At 33.8% G+C, this 19,540-nt stretch overlaps 1 protein-coding gene and 1 non-coding gene across 2 annotated transcripts in view; both read left to right on the top strand.

Moving 5' to 3' along the window:
- Positions 1-4,135, top strand: part of LOC119640759 (transcription factor IIIB 90 kDa subunit) — a 41,769-nt gene extending 37,634 nt beyond the window's left edge. The window contains exons 3-7 of the mRNA XM_038038982.1: positions 42-191; positions 1,509-1,735; positions 2,886-3,676; positions 3,747-3,862; positions 3,934-4,135. Coding sequence (XP_037894910.1) covers positions 42-191; positions 1,509-1,735; positions 2,886-3,676; positions 3,747-3,862; positions 3,934-4,082 — 1,433 coding nt within the window. The 3' untranslated portion in view covers positions 4,083-4,135. The remainder of the gene's footprint in view (positions 1-41; positions 192-1,508; positions 1,736-2,885; positions 3,677-3,746; positions 3,863-3,933) is intronic.
- Trnak-cuu lies at positions 2,746-2,818 on the top strand. The gene has a single exon. It is a non-coding gene; the product is annotated as a tRNA-Lys (tRNA).
- Positions 4,136-19,540: the final 15,405 nt, after the last annotated feature.

Raw genomic sequence — 19,540 nt, 5'->3', positions numbered from 1 at the left:
TTTTTCTTTCTAAATTAAGATTTTTTACTTTGTTTTTTTAGATCCTTGCCTGTATATAATGCGGTTTGCAAATCGTTTGCAGTTTGGAGCTAAAACGCATGAAGTGTCAATGACTGCTTTACGCATTGTCCAACGAATGAAAAAAGATTCCATACATTCCGGCCGAAGGCCAACTGGTCTATGTGGTGCTGGTAAGCTTTGAAAAATGGATATTTTCAAAATGCTCGCTATATTGTATATACGCGCACTAGCTTAGTTCAATGTATATATGGAATCAGTGCTTCATGTTTAGAATAATTCTTACAATTCTTGTAGGAAAAGTGTCAGAAATCATTCATACAAAAATCTAATTTTATCGGTCACAACAATTAATATCTTAGCTAATAGAGCTGCTGTCTATGCTGCCTACAGGTATTTACTTTCATGGTTGTTTCGTTATAAACTTGCATCAATATTTCGATTTTTCCCGTGGACAAAACCATTGAAAAGGACATATCTCTAGAAATCCCCGCAAAGATTTTACAAGTGTTATTATAATGATATTTCTTGAGAGATAATCATATGATGCTTGCAAAGCCCTTAAGCCAGAAACGCTTAAGAAGCGATGATGAAAATATTAGCAGTGTCTGAGTTTATATTTAGGGCTTAAAAAGTATTGAACATGAATTTGTTTCATATAGATCTTGTTCAAGGTCTGCCGTGCCTCTATTTGATTTCTCCTAAAGTACAACTTCGTGAAAAAACTTTACGACTTCCAAAAATTTCAAGAAAAGTACATATATAAAGTGACGTTATTGGCCTTCGGCTACAAGTTATTGCCAAGAATTCATTGACATTTTCGGATTTGCTTGCGGCTCTGCTGTATTCTACGTTTTTCTTTCTCATTCGTTGCACCGAAGTACCCTTAGAAGCTTGTGCTAAGTTTTATATCTCATAGACATTTACATTTTTTTTTTTGTGGCTTTGTTTACTAAATTAATATTTATGAGACCATGGCATATATTCAATGTTCATGTTTCATAACGGCAGCGAGACAGCCACATAGAATCAGGTGGCGGTCAATCGGAAATTATCACCTTTTTTATAATCGCACTAGCTTTCTCCTGTTATTAGACTGGTATTCATGAGGAATAAAGTCTTCTTTGGTCGTTCAATTATTGGCACCCAAAATAGAGACGATTCGCATTCGAATGCATATAAGAATATAAACAAGTGTCATGCTACAGACAGATATCCATATTGAACACCTTAATGGATGTTCAGCCAAGAGTAGTTTGAAAATTCTTATCATAATTGAAATAACCTGGTTAGCTTAAAATTTCAATTTACTCTCTTTAATAGTTGACGATCTATAAATTAATCAATTAGTTCGTGCAAAGGTTTATGAGCGCCAACTGTTTAAGAAGTATTGAAATTTCTATAAATATATATAGAGTAATGTGTATCCAAGCTTTATCAGATGGCGAATATAATTTTTTATTTGTTTAACTTTTGCTTTGTTTATTCAGCTCTTCTGATTGCCGCCCGCATGCATGAATTTAGCCGCACAATAGTGGATGTTGTCAAAATTGTCAAAATTCATGAATCTACTTTACGCAAAAGACTGACCGAGTTTGCTGACACACCTTCAAGTTCTCTAACCCTTGATGAGTTCATGTCGGTAGACTTAGAAGCTGAACAGGATCCTCCGGCCTTTAAAGCGGCTCGTAAAAAAGATCGCGAGCGTATAAAAGAGGTAAATTAAACAAAAAGAAGAAGAAGAAAATTCGAGTTAGGGATTTTTTTCTTTTTTGATGTGCTTAATCACCCGGGTGACGTCCTCTATTCGTGTAATGCGGTCAGAAAGTAGTGGGTGTGTGCCCAATCGGCAAATCGCCCTTAGCGACTGATTACTCATTATTAGATACAACTGAACTCAACTCTACCGCACTGGGTTTACAACCCGCAAACACACACTTGGTAGCCGCGATTCTTACCTATTCGTCTACTCATTTTTTTTTTACTTCACTAAAGTCCGTTGACGTGGAAGGAATTATGATTATTATCACTAAACATTGCCTACTCTTGCCTACGTGCGGATATCGTATAAATTGCAATCGAAATTGTTTCATAGTTAGATGAAGACAACGAAGCTTTCTTCGCTTGTGTAAAAAAAAAGAGAAAACCTCAAGTTTGAAAAGGGATTAAGCGTAGATCAAAATGGGATGGGGAATTTGAATTGGATCAACGCATGAGTTCTTAATACATAAAACAGGTATTAGTAAGTTATTGGCATTCATTGGAATTTGGATTAAAAACTTCTTGCTCGGTCGTTGCTTCGGTTCCAAAGGTCTTTAATAGCCTTTGCGTATTCGATTCGTGATTAGGTACGTTATTTTTCATTAAAAAATAATTTGGTGCACAGACTCTCAAACTGAAGAATTAAAGTGCATTTCAGAAGTAAACTCCTCGCTCCTATCCCTAGCTCTTTTATCTGTGTCCAAATCTAAAAAGATATATGTATACATTGTCTGCATTCCCTATTGAAAAAATAATGTAAGCATTTGTAGATATTTTAAAGATCTTAAGCAAAATATGGCTAAAAAGAGGTGGAAAATTGCTTGAGAAATGTTGATTTAAGAGAAATATATTGAAGAATAAACGAACCGTGACGTAACAAATTCTTCATGTTTCTCATTGTTAGGCGAAGTTTCTCAACAAATATCTCTATAAATATATTCAAACAAAAGTGACGTTGGGCAAACAGCCCGGCTAGCTCAGTCGGTAGAGCATGAGACTCTTAATCTCAGGGTCGTGGGTTCGAGCCCCACGTTGGGCGCTTCTATTTTCAGACGAAGTTTTTTATTTTTTTTTTTATTAATTTTTGTTGTTTTTTTTTTTCAAAGATTGGCGAAAACGAGTTAAGCGAACTGCAAAAGCAGATTGATTTATATTTGGAAAAAGAACAGTCAAAATGTCATCGCGGAATTGTGAAGCGTTTAACCGGTTCAAGTGATTTAAATGAAGACGATTTCGAGGACAAAGAAACAGCTGAATTTATAGAAAAATCTAATCTTGAGGCGATACAAGAATGCTTAGCCGGCAGCCCAGAGCTGGCAAAGGCTGCCCCTAAATCGCAGAAGCTGGTAATTGAAGGCCTCAAACCTGATATTGAATCAATTTGTCGTTTAACGGCTAGCGAAGTAAAGGAATGCGAAGAGTCAAAAAATCCACAAAGAGATGAGGAACTCGATTTAGAAGGTTTAGATGACGAAGAGATAAATAATTATATATTAACGCACGAGGAGGCCGAATATAAAAATCAAATGTGGAAGGCTTTGAATGCCGAATACCTTAAGGAAATGAAAGAAAAAGAAGAGAGATTAGCGAAAGAGAAGGAGGAGGGTAAACCCGAGAAAAAGAAACGTAAACCCAGAAAGAAAGTTATTGGCCCGTCGTCGACAGCGGGTGAAGCTATAGAGAAAATGCTACAAGAAAAAAAAATTTCCACGAAAATTAATTATGAGATTTTGAGAACTCTAACGGAAGGTGCTAGTGGCGCGGCCAGCGGCAAAACTGATAATGCCTTACCAGGAGATGTTGCAGATCCAGAAGAGAATAAAGAAGAAGCTAAAGTAATAGATCCTAAAGATTTACCAGTTATAGTGGAAACAGGTCCAATACACCGCAAAACCGGGTAAACCAATAAAATTTTATTCATTAATTATAATTAATGATAAAGAAATTTTGTTATCCGTTATTGACAGGCGCGGCAAACCCAATTACTCAATACCTGGGCCGCCTGCGAAGATGTCTAAAGTAGAATTAGGTTTACCAGTGGCCGAACCCGAATCGAAACAAGAACCAATTGTTCTGGATAAAGGTAATTTTACTCCCGAGAATTTTTATGAAGGACTTATGACGTAATTGGAAATTTTTTACATTTGTTTGCAGACGATGTGGATGATGAAGATCTCGATGCTGATTTGGAACCGGACGCTGAACCTGAACCTGACCCTGAAAAGGAGTATTCTTCACTCAAGGATATGCTTAATGATGGTGAAGATGACGACTATTACGGATACGATGAAGAAAACTATTAATTTATTGCATAAAATCAGTTAATTCATTATTAAGTTAGTTTAATTTATTATTAAATTTAATTTTTAAACGAGATTGATTTTATTTTTCTGTATTTTTTTCTCAAGCGATTTAATTTTTTCTTAATGTTTCGGATATTTACAAAATATATTGAGATTTTTTTTTTAATTTCAAATTCTCAGACTTGAATGCCTTTTCTGTTGTTAAAGGAAGCTTGAAGGGGAAGTTTCTTTTTAAACATCATATATATCGATATTAATCGACTTTGATCATTGTTTGCTTAAGAAATATATGAAAAGAAGGCTCATATATAGGCATAAGTTGCATGACAACTACTTTTCATTTTAATTTATTGAACAGCAAATATATGAACTAAAAATTCAACTTATGTTAATTTTGCGATTTTTTGAGAAAGAACTACTGACCAACATATATATGGTTAGAAAAAGCAGAATTTCATTTTTATTAAAGTGACTGAGTAAATTGGAATATCGTCGCAACTTGATTATTTCTTATTATTACATTTATTTTATTTTAATTTTTTATTTTCTTTTTTTTTATTTTGGTTTTTTGAATTTTATTATTCATTATTACTTGTAATTATTATTAATACGAATAATTTAAAGCGATGAATTAATATTGCAATAAAGTACGGCTTGCACTATCTTAAGTAGAGAGAGCATTTTTTGCCAGATTTCATTTGTACTCAATGCAGGCGGTAAAAGCTATAGTCTTGCCTTGATTTATAATAAAAGCAAAAACGATACAGGTTTATTTTATCGACTCATAATCTTAGTTTAAGAATATATCTGCTCGGGCATCTTTGCTTTTTACATCCATTTACATTACTTCTCTCATTTAAATAATGAGAGCACACGTTATTTCATGAGATACCAAAAAGTGTGCTTTTGGAAAAATACTTATCTATGTATAATATTGATTCAACCAACAAGAACTCTCAGCATTCCAATCTTATGTATACATATATATTCTGACAAGAACAGGAGCTGAGAAGCACAAAAATTAATATTCGGAAAATGCCGAATTGAAAAGATAACTTCTTGTTAGTATGAGTAAACCGAAGATGTCGACACTTGTATGTCTCCTATACATATGAATACGAAGAGTGCTTGCAAGGGATCATAAGCAAGGAGAGGACAAAGGGGGGAGTAGTCCTTGCATACGTTCGAGTTCTGGAGTGGCGGAGAAGATCACTGCTGGTAGTTTATTTTAAAGGCGGGCGGTCTGTTTAAAGAGGGGAGGATGTGTCCGAAGGAATAGGATTTCAACGCAGGCATAATCTTGCATAAAACAATTATCTGTCTACGAAGGGAGGAAAAAAAGACGAAAATTACTTAACTTTCATTATATACATCATTTATTTGCTATATTTTAACATAAAACAATGTTTTTGCGATTTTAAGTTTTTATTCACTTCGTTTTGAGCTTAAGTTCGTGATGATTTTTAAGACAGCATCGACTTTAGTTGTCCTATTTAGAGGAGCTTATACTTACAATACTTTTTCTGGTTTGATCCGTTATTCGACTTAACTCCCTTGACTCCACTGACTTTGACTTCCACAAATTTTCTGCTCTTACACCTTTTTAAAAGCAAGTTGCGAGTACCTAGTTTCATTATGACACTTTTGTGTTAACTCTTTGTTCTGCGAGTTGTTAACATTTTTTTGCGATTTGATTTCTTAGAACATCGACTAGTTTTCAGCACAAACTCAAGTCATCAAATAACAATATTGTATCATTGTCAAAAATTTAATGATCTTTTCGTTGTAGAACTCGGCAACAGTCAACAAACATCGCTGAGGATATGCACAGCATAAGATTGACTTTCAGTTATATAATATAAAGATATAAACGCCAAAGCACCGAAGATCGATAAAAGTGATAAGACAGTGATTCATTCAGATACATCTCTTTGGTTTTCCTTTTCGAATACCAAATATTCGAAAATGAGACTGAAAGCTTGCTCATATATTCGTAGTTTAATTCGATATGATGGGATTCGTCGGCTGATATTAGTTAAAAATCTTAACCTTAAAGGGTTTGGCGAAAATTCAATCAAATTCATTCTTATCGATCTAAGATATGTTAGAGCTTTCCGAAGACTTAGCGGTACAATTGCCTCACAAAATTGCTAACGTTTAATAGAACGCTGCTATGAAATATTGGTTATGAGACATACATCTCATAGTGCATACATTGACTTTTTGTATTTAAAATATATTTATTTATTAAGTTTATGTAAAATTTCTACTTAAATAAACGCACACCAAGCCGAGCTATAAAAGAAGACGTGTAAAAGAATGTTCGCAATCATTGCAAAAATATCGCAAAAATCACTTTGGACTTAATAAAAATTTCAACTCTCAAGTATTGATATAGTAATAATAAAAAGCGTGTAATATATTGCAGATCCACGTACAAACGTATCGTTTACAAGACATTTAAAATAATACATATGGTTGCGCGCGTATGTAAAAATATTTTATAGGAAAGGAGCGCAACAATTTTTTGCGTATTTATTCGTTCAGCTGCAACCACTTGTGACAATAACTGAGCAACATCAGGATAACCAACAATAACAAACAAATAGGAAACAAGAATGACGAACATTAATGCACAAATGAACACAAGAAACAGAAGTTCAGTTACTTGCAATAAATAAATAACTGAACAATTCATGCTTAAGTGGTGTTCCAACACGGGACTGGATGGAGATTCGCGTACATTGGCCATTGGTAGTGAAAGTAAATTTATATAAAAATATCTCAATAAAAATGAAAAAAAAAAAGAAAATTAAAAATGATTTAAATAAAAATGGAAAAGGCGAAAGAAGAAAGAAGAAGTTGAGGAAGATGATGCATTGGAATTATGTATAAATATTTGAATGGCAGAAACTTCCGAGCAAAGCTAACAGTCATAAGTTCTGGATGTGCGCATCTACTTGTGTGCACAAACCACAGACGATTAATGAATATCAACAAATGCTGCGGAGCCAAACCCAAATTCACAAGCACTTACATGCATTCAATTCGTACATTTTTTCAAAGTTTCTTGTTATGTTTGCGGGTGCTTTCCGTTTCCGTAGGTCGGCTATTCGCGTCACGGGCGGAAAAATTGCTCGGCAGCATAACAACTTCATTTTTAATGCGTTTACATTTTTGCTTTTATTTTTCTCATTTTTTTCATTCTCATTCTCATTTTTTTTTTTTTTTTGTTGATATTGTTCTGTTTTATTATTGTTTTCATGCAGACACCAGTGCGTATGAGTGTTATTATGGTTATTTATGCTTAAATGAAGTCGTTGATATGACTTGTTGTCTGTTTGTTTGCCGATATATGTAGATATGTAGATATGGTTCATGTCGTTATACTTATTTTTGTTATTGTTGCTGTTGCTGTTGCTATTGTCGTTGTTGTTATTGCCATTGTTGTTGTTGTTGTTTATTATCGATTTCATCGAATTCATACGCACGTAATATATATTTTTGTGAAAGCATTATACACTATCGATAAAAAAAGCGTTGTAGCTTTCGTTATTGTTACAATATCACATCGTTTGCTTTACTCATTATTTATTGCATAAGTCGTGTTAACCAGTAACATGATATATGTATGAAGCAACGTGACTGAATATATAAAGTTCATCTTATCACGCACATTGGCGTGGGTTGGTTTGGTGAGCAGGTTACACCTTAAACGCTTAAGGAATAGCAGATATTTAATGTAAATTAAGAAGAAGAAGAAAATTTTCATTTCAATGCCTATTGCCGAACTGCTTGGGTTGTATAAAAAATTAATTTTTATGTTTAAGGTCCGCAACACGATTCCTTTCATTGGAAGCTTCATAATTTGATGTTTTTCGCCTAAAAGTTCGTTAGGAAAACTGAATAGAATACGAATTAAAACACAATCCTAAAAATGATTGTTCATCAAGTAAAGAATCCCTACTCACAGACATTGCCTCTCTAATGAGTAAAGAAGAACTCATTGGATTCATAGTAAAGTCCTTGGCACAATGCAAACTTTCTTTCTCCTCTGAATAAGTTTGATTCAAGTGTGATCGCGTACTTCTTTCTCAGGAATGTTCCATTCATGAAATATTAATCTCTAGCAGCGCTTTGACTTTCGCTTGCCGTGTCCACATGGTATCTAGCAGCAAAAAGTGTTTTTGTACTTGAAAATATGTATGCAAAATAGCTGGTACGTAAGCGCAGGCAGAGATAAGATGCTTAAATAACATTAAAGCTCTTACTCTTTAAGGTAAAAGAAGGTAAGTAAATGAGTTCTGCTGCTTCGATCGCGGCATCAGTTTACTAAGAGGCTAAACGTTGCGTATTTCTTCTATTTAAAATTCGTAAAATTCGCTTAGTGGGCTCGGGTAGCTCAACCGCTACTTCGGAAGGATGTATATTGTAACAGTGTATAAGTGCAACGATGTATTGTTGTAAAGTTATCAGCTTTTCTATCTCTTTATTTATTATATTTTTAGAAAAATTTTGATTTTCAAAGACAAAGTAATCGCAAATGAATCTTTTTTCTACTTAGAACACTTTCTGGCCGAGCCTACTGCAGGGACAACACCTCCGAGTAGTTGGTCAAATAAAAAAAAAAGCTCTGAAAAATAAAAATGTAATTAAGTCATACAGAGACTTTTTAGTCTGCGGACGAAGTCATACGAATCAATGAGTCATGAATAACATTTCTTCTTAATTCATGTTACTTATACTCTACATCGCCCACATTGAAAGGGATATATTAAAGTTTTTTGATGTCTGGCCGTTTACGTTTGCTCCCAATTTATAGCTGACAAATTCGGAGATATATTAACAAAATTTGCTAGATAATCATTTTATAAGTCAAAGATGAACTTTGGTGAAAATGCATTACATTGGATCATTTGTAAGATCATTTCCGTTATGACGCCTTAGTCCAAAATATAGTGTTATTTTTAAAATCTCTCGACACAAAGAGTAAAAAGCAATATTTTAGGATGAATGTATACAACATCTACGAGGACTTTGCATAGACCTGTTCTTCATTACGGTAGTCTATGCAGGGTTATACATGTCTGTCCCTCTGTCAGGTTGCCGTTGTTGAGATATTTTGACGAAATTCAACAAATTGACACATTTTGACCTAGGACGGACGCTATTTGAAATAGATTCTACTGCCACCATAATGCCGCAATTTAAATAAATGGTCATTATGTCAGGTAACTAGACATGTTTTAAAATTTCTCGACAAAAATCCATGAAAGAGACTAGTTCCGCATACTAAAAGGAAGAAAAAAGTTTGGATGATATGGGATTATTCTTTAAATGTTCTGATGTAAAAGAATATGGTCTAATAGTTAGTTTTCTATAATGGCAACGGGGTCAAAACAATGGTTTGAATAGAACTTCTTCTGCAAAATTTGGCCCACCTTGATACCATTTTTAGCAAGAAAAACAAAAGAGGACCAAGTGTTCCCCAAAATATTAGTCACATCAAATTTGGATCAGAGACCATAATTTGGACCATCTCCCTTGTGGGAACATATTAAACATTTTCTTCTTTAATTCAGATCTGTGATAGATGTAAGATGTTGTATAGCGTTTCACTTTGTTTGTTACGTTTCTAATTTAGCGAATTTGTTGACTGCTGATTTAGATTAACTTGACGTACTTCCTTAAAATTTGTTCAATATTTTTAATCGGTGCGCAATTTAGTCATGTCTGTCCTTGCGTAATTTGTTGCTATTTGTTACTTTTACAACTAAAACGAGTATGTTTATTATATTCCATTGTGACGGAATCGTTTATGCCCATAACTGTTATCCTATAAGAGTTTGGAAAGAAGGGAAAACATAAATTTACATACTTCATAATATTGGATGGGCGTGGCTGACTTTTTTGTGGAACTTTATATCTTGTGTGTGTTGTATTTTTTGAGTACCAAGCAAAACACAGGGAAAACGAGGGTGTTCACAGTTTTCGTTGCATGGGCGTATGGGTATTGTGGGCCTGTCGTTTGACCGATTTGCATCTTTTTGAAATTCTTTGGCAAATTTGTAGGCGACATCTTTTAATTTTTGCGAACGGAAAAATGTTTACTACAGATACTACATAATTGGACAGACATACAGACAGACGGACATGTGTGGGTGTATTCCGAATGTGTAATTGGTCGCAAATTTATATATTTTGTAGGGCTTTTGAAGCTTGCACGTCATAAAAGTATTGAAATTAAGTTGTGACACATAGTAACGTCCATAGAATCTAAGCTCAAATTTTTGCAGATTTATCTGCTATAGTTTGTGAGCAAAAAACCAATTTGTTGATCCTTTTGAAAAACGGAGATGTTCTCAGTTAATATGGTACTGTAGGCCGTTTTTCCTTTGACAGATTCGTCCCAGTTTGCAATGTGTCTATCAAATTTGAAATCTACCGCTTCATTTTTGCAGTCAGGAAGATGTTTTCAACAGACGGACATGCTTATATCGGTTCAGAATATCATGCTGATCAAGAATATATAGATTTTGTAGGGTGTCTGAAGCTTTCGTCTGTACGCTGTAAACGTTTTGGCAAATTGAATATATCGCGCATCCTGATGGGTGTACAAATTTATTCTTAACTCACTTGAAGGGTATATGGATAGAGCCTGTCTAAAAGCGACCTTATTGCTGCTGAAAAATTTAATTATGTTACACAAAACGATGAAAGCTTCAGTACGCGCTCGATAGCAATTCGTGGGTCAACGCAAACATGTAGTAGCGATGTCTAAAAAGATGATAGGCGAATGGCATGGTAAGGCCTACTAATGCGTCGATGTTATCTAAATATGATAAAGGCGGACATTCAAAGGTTGCTACCAGGATTAAACTTTCTTTTAGGGTTAACCTTTCTTTTTTTGTAATTTTTTTTTTTTTTTTTTTTTGAGAAACACATTAACGGAAACATTCGCATTAAAGCAATTGCTGTTATAATTAATAAAATTTCATTGGAATTGAAGCAAATGTAAGAACAGCCGCCAATAATTGAACTAAAAGTAGTTTATAGCAATTTTCCTCACATTGAATTTATCATAATAACATTAAGAGAGGAAAAAAAAAGAAGAAAAATAGAGAAAAAAAGCAAATACTCAAGAGAATGGAAGCAAAGTTAAAAAGACAACAGAGCACATGTGTCGAGTAATATGCGAACTGAAAAACCAAAAGGAAATCTTTAACGGTACTCAACCCAAAGGCAATAACTGACAAAAGACAAACGATTACCATAAACATGTGGACACATGTCTGCCATTCTCGTGCACATGTACAAGCGTATATAGCGTAGCCTTAATGACAAAAACATGACTGCGGACACACATGGGTCCTTAAGCACACTTTTTACAAAACATTAATTACGCGAATAAATTGGGTTTCAATGAAACGGAGTGAATATAAGATTCTTGGGGAATGAGTTGAATTAACTATAAAACACCCTACTATCACGCCATAGGTGTACGATTAAGCGGATATCATATAACCGTGCCGAGTTCACCACTTCGACGCAAAGAGATTAATTCATGTTTAAAATGTAATAAATTCCAGATATTCACGTGAATTTTTTAATATTCACATATAATCATCGGCAGCAAAAAAAAAACAAGAAAAATCGAAAAGAAAAAAAATGAAACGAATTCAACGTAAACTGATAAAAGTCCTTAACTGTCAGATATATGTTAAACAGCAATTGCATGCAACGGTTGAATTTTATGAGCTCCGTAATTTCTTTTCATTTTCCCTTTATTTTCTTTTTATTGTAGCAAAGTTATGTGTTGTTGTTTCAGGCTGTTGTACTGCTGCTGTTGAACATCTTTTTAAATGAAATTATGTTAAAAAATATTTCTTTCTTGTAATCTGGCACATGCTTGTGTGTGTAAACGCTCTCAGTGTGCTGTTTCCCAAATCATATTAAATTCTTTCTTCGTTCTTCGTTCTTCTCTTTTTTTTTTATTTTATTTTATATTTAATACCGACAACGACATGACTTTGTGACAAGTGTCACGTGCCTGACAACAAGAAATAAAACTGTATCCTCTGGTCTGGTAGTGGAAAATCAAAAAGAACCGTGGTTTACTACTTATTTTTTCCTAGGGATACGGTGTCGTATGTTAATTTTTCTCTCTTTTCTACGTTTCCTTTTTATTTTTTGGAAGGCGTTTTTTCTCCTTTTTCGCCCGCTCTTATTTCGGCTTGACTTTCAATCATTCCATAATGCATGCCAATATATAGGTTTGGTGTTACGGGTAACTTAGCAAAATTTGCATACTGATCGACTATATGTCCACAATTATGTGTTAGATATTTGGAATGCTTCCTTACCAACGTTTGAGTGTTTACGAACTACAATGCTCTGCAGATGTTTACGAAGAGACAATGAGCATTATGGGGTAAATTAATGTCAGAAATATATTCGATCGTTAATTTATTATTGAATGTATATAGATTACGAATGCTTTCAACGATATTCGTAAATAGAATGTCAAGTTTGTAGGCAACAGCACAAAAGGAGAATAATACAGTAAAAGCAGCTTATGGCTCTGATTGGCAGCCATAATGATTCATTGGTTAAATAAGAAAGCCAAGTACAGTACTTTTTAGTTAACAACAGCAACATATGACTCTGACGGCTTCTTCTTTTGAAGAAGAACTTTTTTATAAACATATGATAGAAACCCTTCAATTTGGAGTGAGAAAGAGAAAGAGAGAGAGAAAGAGAGAGAAAGAGAGAGAGAGAGAGAGAGAGAGAGAGAGAGAGAGAGAGGGAAAGTCGGTTATCTTATTGTCTGTCCGTCCGTCTGCTTATGTGTCATTCGTTTTTTGGCATCCTTAAAGTTGCAAAATTTGAAAAGAAAAGAGACTAGGAAAGTGACATTTTCAAAAGTACATATTTCATACCCATTCAATTTGACATTTAAACTAAGTAAAGTTTTCTTTACGACTAGGCTTAATTTGCTTTTGACTGATTTATATATTTTTTTGTTGATTTAAAATGTGTCAAATGTTCGTTTTGATACAAAGGGCTACTTGGATAGGTTTAAATACGGCTTAGCAGATATGGATTCATGAAATACCATGTTGCTGGTAAAAGCGAATGGCTGTCTAAAACTTACCCTAAGCTCTTGTTTAGGAGTTTGAAACCCATTCGGCTGTAAATTACTTCCAAATCGAAGGCGAGAAATAAAGAATGTCTCGATGGATTTGTAAAGATGAACAAAACCTTTCCAAGATATATCTCAAGCGAAGGGAGTACATATGGTCGCCTGATTCGTTGAGTACCAAATCGACAAAAAAAGATGCGAAGATGACTTTTTCCGTATAACTATTAGTTGGTTTGTTGAAGTGGATGACATTTTGGAGGTTCGAAAGACTTCGAAAACAAAATAGCAATCAAAATAGGTTGCTAGGTCCAGACAAAGCTAGGGAAAGCAAAATTAATTAAAGCAAAATTAAATAAATCAAAAAAACTTTCGTTGATTAGCTTGTAAAGAGAGCTAGACTATAACCGGTGGGTATTAATGAAATTTTGTAAATTCTTTGATGTAAAATGATAAATATTTGAGAAGAAGCCGGGACAGCAAAACCATAATACAGTGATTATGCTTACTTATCTAGACGTGTGAGCCAAGGCGAAGTTTAAAATTGTCGTTTTTAATTTCTACATGTTTTTAGATCTATTCCTCAAGGTAGTTGAAAAATAAAACAAACTCTAATAATGGAAGATAGCAATTTTGCGGATTCAAGACTGCTTCCGAATCGTGCTTCCGAACTGGAATCCACAATACCGCTCGATAAACTTTATAGACTTTAGAATGCTTTCATGTAAAAATAGCTTTCTATGCACCCTTGAATTAGATGAAATTTTATTGCCGACACTATTGGAGAATTTTTCATGACCACTGTTCCTGGAATTTTCAATCACAACTGTTGTTATTTTTTTTTTTTTATATAGTGATATTTGTGAAATGTTCCAAACACGCATATTTCAGTTTATTAATTAATTCTTATTTCGGTTTTTGTCGTTCGATGAGATATTATAGACGAGTATAGCAGTAAAAACAATAACAATAACAATAAATGTTATATCAAAATAATCTGACAAATTTAAATGCTCATCTAAGCAAGTTAAGCACGTCAGGTTACAAGATATACAGATGTCAAATGTTTGCCAGTTAACGAAACCGCAAGCATAACATTCCCGACAAAATATATGTATTTATTGCAACCTATACACAAACTCATCTATCCGATGAGAAAGAATGATAGATGCTTTCAAGCCAATATAGGAGCAGATGTTAAGGTATGCCATATATGTGCATGTCTACATATATGTCATATACCATAAGCGTAGTGTGTGCCTGTGTGTGAACATATGTGCATCTTTCATGCGTGACTATAATTCTCAGCCAACAAACCGTGGAGGATATATGTAATAGATAATAAGAGCAATCGCAATGGCAGTAATAGCATGAGCATGAGTATCAGCAATGGCAATAATAACAACAACAACAACAACCGTAATGACAACTAAATACCCAGGAATGGTATAAATAATTCAAGTGATTGCCAACAGCCTATAACACCTACGAAAAGCCACAATTTAATGATGGTTAATGTTTGCTCTACTTAGGTATTTAGGGACGTGTCAATGTATGTGGATTTGGATGGATAAGGTGGATATTTTGAAAGATGTAATGCAAAATATGTATACGATGACATTTTATAGAGACAAGAATGTCTGATATGTCTCAAGTTAAGAATAGGAGAAGGGTTTATTACTATCACTACTATTACGACTGCTGCTGCTAGACAGATGCGCCAGAAATGATTAACATTGTTATCGAAGTAAAATGTTTTAAATTAATACCCTGATGCTTATTTATATGTGCGAGCAAAGATGGTTAAACATTTGCACAAATTTTTCGTGTAAGCGTTTTACACATGTGTAAGCATTCTCTCACAATTATACACATTTATGTGTTTATATATGTGTGCTAATAATGTCATGCATTCGAAGTCATGGTTAAGTGATTGCATTTGATTGTAAAGCTGAAAGCTATTCTACGACAACGTATGTTTAAATGTTTGCAGGGAACGGTCAGCCTTTGGAACTAATTTTACAAAATTTACATAAAAGTCTTATACGCCAGTGTATGTATATAGGTAGGTGTAGGCGTATTTGTTACCCACTTATAAGCATAGACATACGCACTGCAATAAGATTTCAATATCACTTCGGTAGAATGCATCGGACATCGTTACAGCATACGGTAGACGGCGTATGGCATATAAATGTTAAAACCATGCTACCTAACCAACGGCTTATTGTTAACAATGCTTGTCCTGTAATAATATGGTCTTTTCTACCTTTCCTTTATAGTATGTGTTACAAGTTTTCATAATAACCAAAAGCCGTAAGGCAGGCAATTTGTAAATTCTTTGTTAAAGTCAATCTTAAAGTCATCATAAATTTTACTGCTGCTGAACTAGTTGTTGGATAGTTTGTATTTATAGTCATATATATACATATATATATGTAAAATCTGGGATTTTACTCGTTTATATCTTATGCTGAGGATTTATGAGAAAAAATGTAAATTTGTTTTAAAAATTTTTTGTCACAAATTAATTTCACATAAATTACAATTCGCTTTGTATCCGCTACAGGCGGCTGCGTTGTGCTTGTCTTTGTTAAAAGTTTGAAACGCGCAATAAAATGCCTGTAAGATACATACGCTTAGGAGACTTGGTCTGCCCGACCCTTTAGTACTACGATAAATGCGTCCTCGAAAATTCACCCAGAAGTATGAAATTGAGATTTAAGATATTTTCTAATCGTCTTTTTGGAGTATATGCGAAAATAAAGGCAATCTGCCTGTGCACCTCCCCTACAATTGTCCAATAATAACCTCTTTCTGTTCCGCATCTATGCTAATCGGTCGGTTTGTGTTTGTCAAACTACTACAATGATTTTCAAGTTGCGCAAACTCGGTCTCGAATAGAACTTTACCAATCGTAGTCCTTCAGTTCGCAGCTCCCGTGTGCTTGGTTCAAGTATTCCGTGCACTTATGACTCAGTAATTTTTGCTACAGTAGGAAATAAGCCCACAAGCAGCAGGTTTGTCTTGCATTGGGTTGTCATCCTTCGGTCCATGGGTCAATCATCCATTATCTCGTGATCTATGGGTATGCTCAAGTCGACAATATTGTGTTTCCCTAAATTATTATCTCAAGATATAGAAATATTTATGGTAAAGGTTGCGTTAATGAAATGAATGGAAAATGAATAGATATATGTAAAATTGATTTGCAATAGATGTAGGTAACCGAAAAAGTTCTCTTAAGTGGTATAAAGATACACTTCGAAATATTTTGTGCACGATAGCACAATAAAAAAATATATTAAGCGAATAGATTTTTGCTTTATCATCGATGCACTCGTATATCCTACGCAAGCAAGTGATGTGTACTATAAAATTCGGTTCAGACCAAGTACATTTTCTCCCTTGCTTTTTGTTAAGCTTTTCATTATCATTACCGCCTTTTCAAAATAATTTTATATGTGCGCGAGGGTGTATCGTGCATCAGTTTTTATCAGTTTAAATCACGCTTCATTAATCATTGTTGATGGTGAGATGCAATATAAAATATTTTACTGGTACTTACATAATTCATGCGGCTGTTGTTAACTGAAATTAAAAAAGGCAAAAAAAATTAAAAATTATTCATTACTTGTTAGTAAGTAGCCTCATTAATTAAATATGTCTGTCATATGTGTAAAAAAAAAAAAAAAAAAAATTTATTTATAAAAAAATATATTTATATATATAATAATAAATATATATATATATATATATATATATATATATTTATAGATGTATGTATTTATATATTGCGTCAAATGCATGCGTGTTAGTTGTTCATTAACAATTTGTTTTAAATTAATTTCAGAAATCATTACAGCTTTGATCGCATGCAGAAAAAGGAATGAAGCGTCCCTCAGCTTTTAGCTCTTCATGAAATAACATTAAAAATCGTAGATTTCTCTTACTTACATCACTATTGCAGAGATAGATTTTAGAATTGAAGCTATCAATGCTTTATATTTCTCTTGGACGTTAGTCTATGTCGAGACATGACTTAATTATTCGTCAAAGTAAAGATTAACTAAGTCATTGAAGATTTTATGTGATAAGCGAACATCTTATGATTCGCTGAACATCCACTATCACCGTAATTGTAAATCTCTTTTCTTTCTAACTTTGGGTGTGGCATTTTGCTGATTTGGACTTTCACATATTCTATTTACGAGAGATTAAAAGTTTTCACCAAAATTTTATTTCGATAGTCGTCACAGCTTAGGTAAGCTAGGAGGCGGGATAAGGGAGGAGGCCAGCAGCAGCGTCTTTTATGGGAGCGGAAAGGAGTAAGGTCATTCCGCACACTTTTTGCGCGCCTACCAATATGAAGCGATGGATTCGCGTAATCGTACTCTTCACTTCATTGACACATCATGAGTGCATTTTTGATTTTTATCTTCTTTTTGATATAAGAGCAAAACATTTTATTTCTTTTAGTTTGCTTCATAAATATAATTAATATTATTAACATTTCTATTTTTAGTTTTTAAATACTTAACGATAATTCCTTATAATAGAATAGAGAATAAATTGAAACTAGAAGAAGAAATTTGAAAACTTTTCAATAGTGAAAAAAACTGCTGTCACGCAATATATAGTTGCATTCTTTCGATTCGTTTTTGCATTGTCCCCACTGTCTCGACCAAGCTTTAATGAGATAAAATAATATTTTACAAAATGATCAAATAAATGCTTTTTCAATTTATTTACGTTCTCCATACTCGCACACCCTCAACCTGTACAGACATAAATTTACAAAGCTGCAATTAGCGTACTTATCGATCCATTTTAAGGTGCCGCAAACGGGGCTGTATATAAGTGGGCAGGCGGAGAAGCAATTATTCTCGACAAAGGTAAACAGACTTGAAGTGAGAACCACTATTAACAACATCGCACGAATGGAAGGCATTGGAATAATTATTTGTTTAAATTATTAAGGATTTTGAATTAAAATAAAATAAATTTATTTTAGCGATAAATTTTGAACTTTTGAAGTAATAACACTGAACTGTATCGAAGTAAGTATGAATTTGAATAAAATATCTTTTCATTCCGTACATTTTATACAAAATATTATTCTCGTGTGTTTAAGAAATTCAAAGTTAAAGTTGAGAAATTAAAGAAAACACCTTTTCTTTACATAGTTAATAAAGTTGGAAAAACGTAAGCAACATATTTTCCCAACATATGTAAGTAAATATGATATCAATTTATTGAACTTAGCATCAGAAGACAACAATCAGTTGCAGTGCAAAGCGGAAACCGTTAGACCTATATGTAAACAGATTGTAATCTTTTCACTACTGATATTGATACTACGCTGATCGTCTCGTTCTTTGTTACCATCAACTGAGCCTAAAGTGTTATCGGAAAACATCTTTTTGTAATAACGTTTACAATTTGGTATTTGATTCGCTAGAACGAGTCCAGATACCTACGTATAAAGAATATTTTCAAGACATTCACAACTGTCTACGTTAACCATAAACTGCCCAATGTGTTGAATTCGACGACATACGGGTTTCGCTTAAAAGCAACAAACATCGACAGCCGAATGAATCACTAAATCATGCAAATTCTAATTAAGTGGAGCACTTACTAAGCTTAGTGAAGGGAGAGCTATTTTAGAAATATTTTACAAATACGGACTTTGGCTAAAATTGCGCAGGGCGACTTAATATCCAAGAGACCGAATGCTTGAAGCAATGCCAGAGAGGTTGAGATTTATAAGCTCTTAGATTTTGAGTAAATAGAAAGTAGAAGCCGTAAGCGGATGTAAAAGTGCACCTTCGAAAAGAGTTCACGAATAGATTGAAAGAAAGCGCTGAGCCATTCCAAAGCGGACCATACCTTATCTTATCACTACACATTGGGCTTTGCTAGTTTGACATTAGTAAGTTAAATGAGTTCAATATGAGATCGAACAGGAAACGTTATCATCGATATGGCATTAAATATATTTAGGGGGAAAACTGAATGTCGAGAGTACATAGTACGTACGTAACCCCAACTCTCACAATAATCAGATTGTTTCTTGCCGTTTCACTGCTAGGAAAAGTTGTAGACAAAATATGTGCCTTAGGCTTAGATTCAGTACACAAATGGGGTAAATCGATTATTGCTCATCTAAATCATTTCCTGAGTCACATCTTCATTCAATAGCTCATCGTAACGCTGAGGAGACGTTATATTATTGATTATTCGTTTATGTGGCATTTATATTATGTGACTTTCCACAGCACAGAAAATTAATTATGAAAAATGGAACACTAGAGAA

The sequence above is a fragment of the Glossina fuscipes genome, unplaced genomic scaffold, assembly GCF_014805625.2.
Source record: "Glossina fuscipes isolate IAEA_lab_2018 unplaced genomic scaffold, Yale_Gfus_2 127, whole genome shotgun sequence".
Lineage (NCBI taxonomy): Eukaryota > Metazoa > Arthropoda > Insecta > Diptera > Glossinidae > Glossina > Glossina fuscipes.
This window is presented reverse-complemented; position numbering and strand designations above follow the sequence as displayed.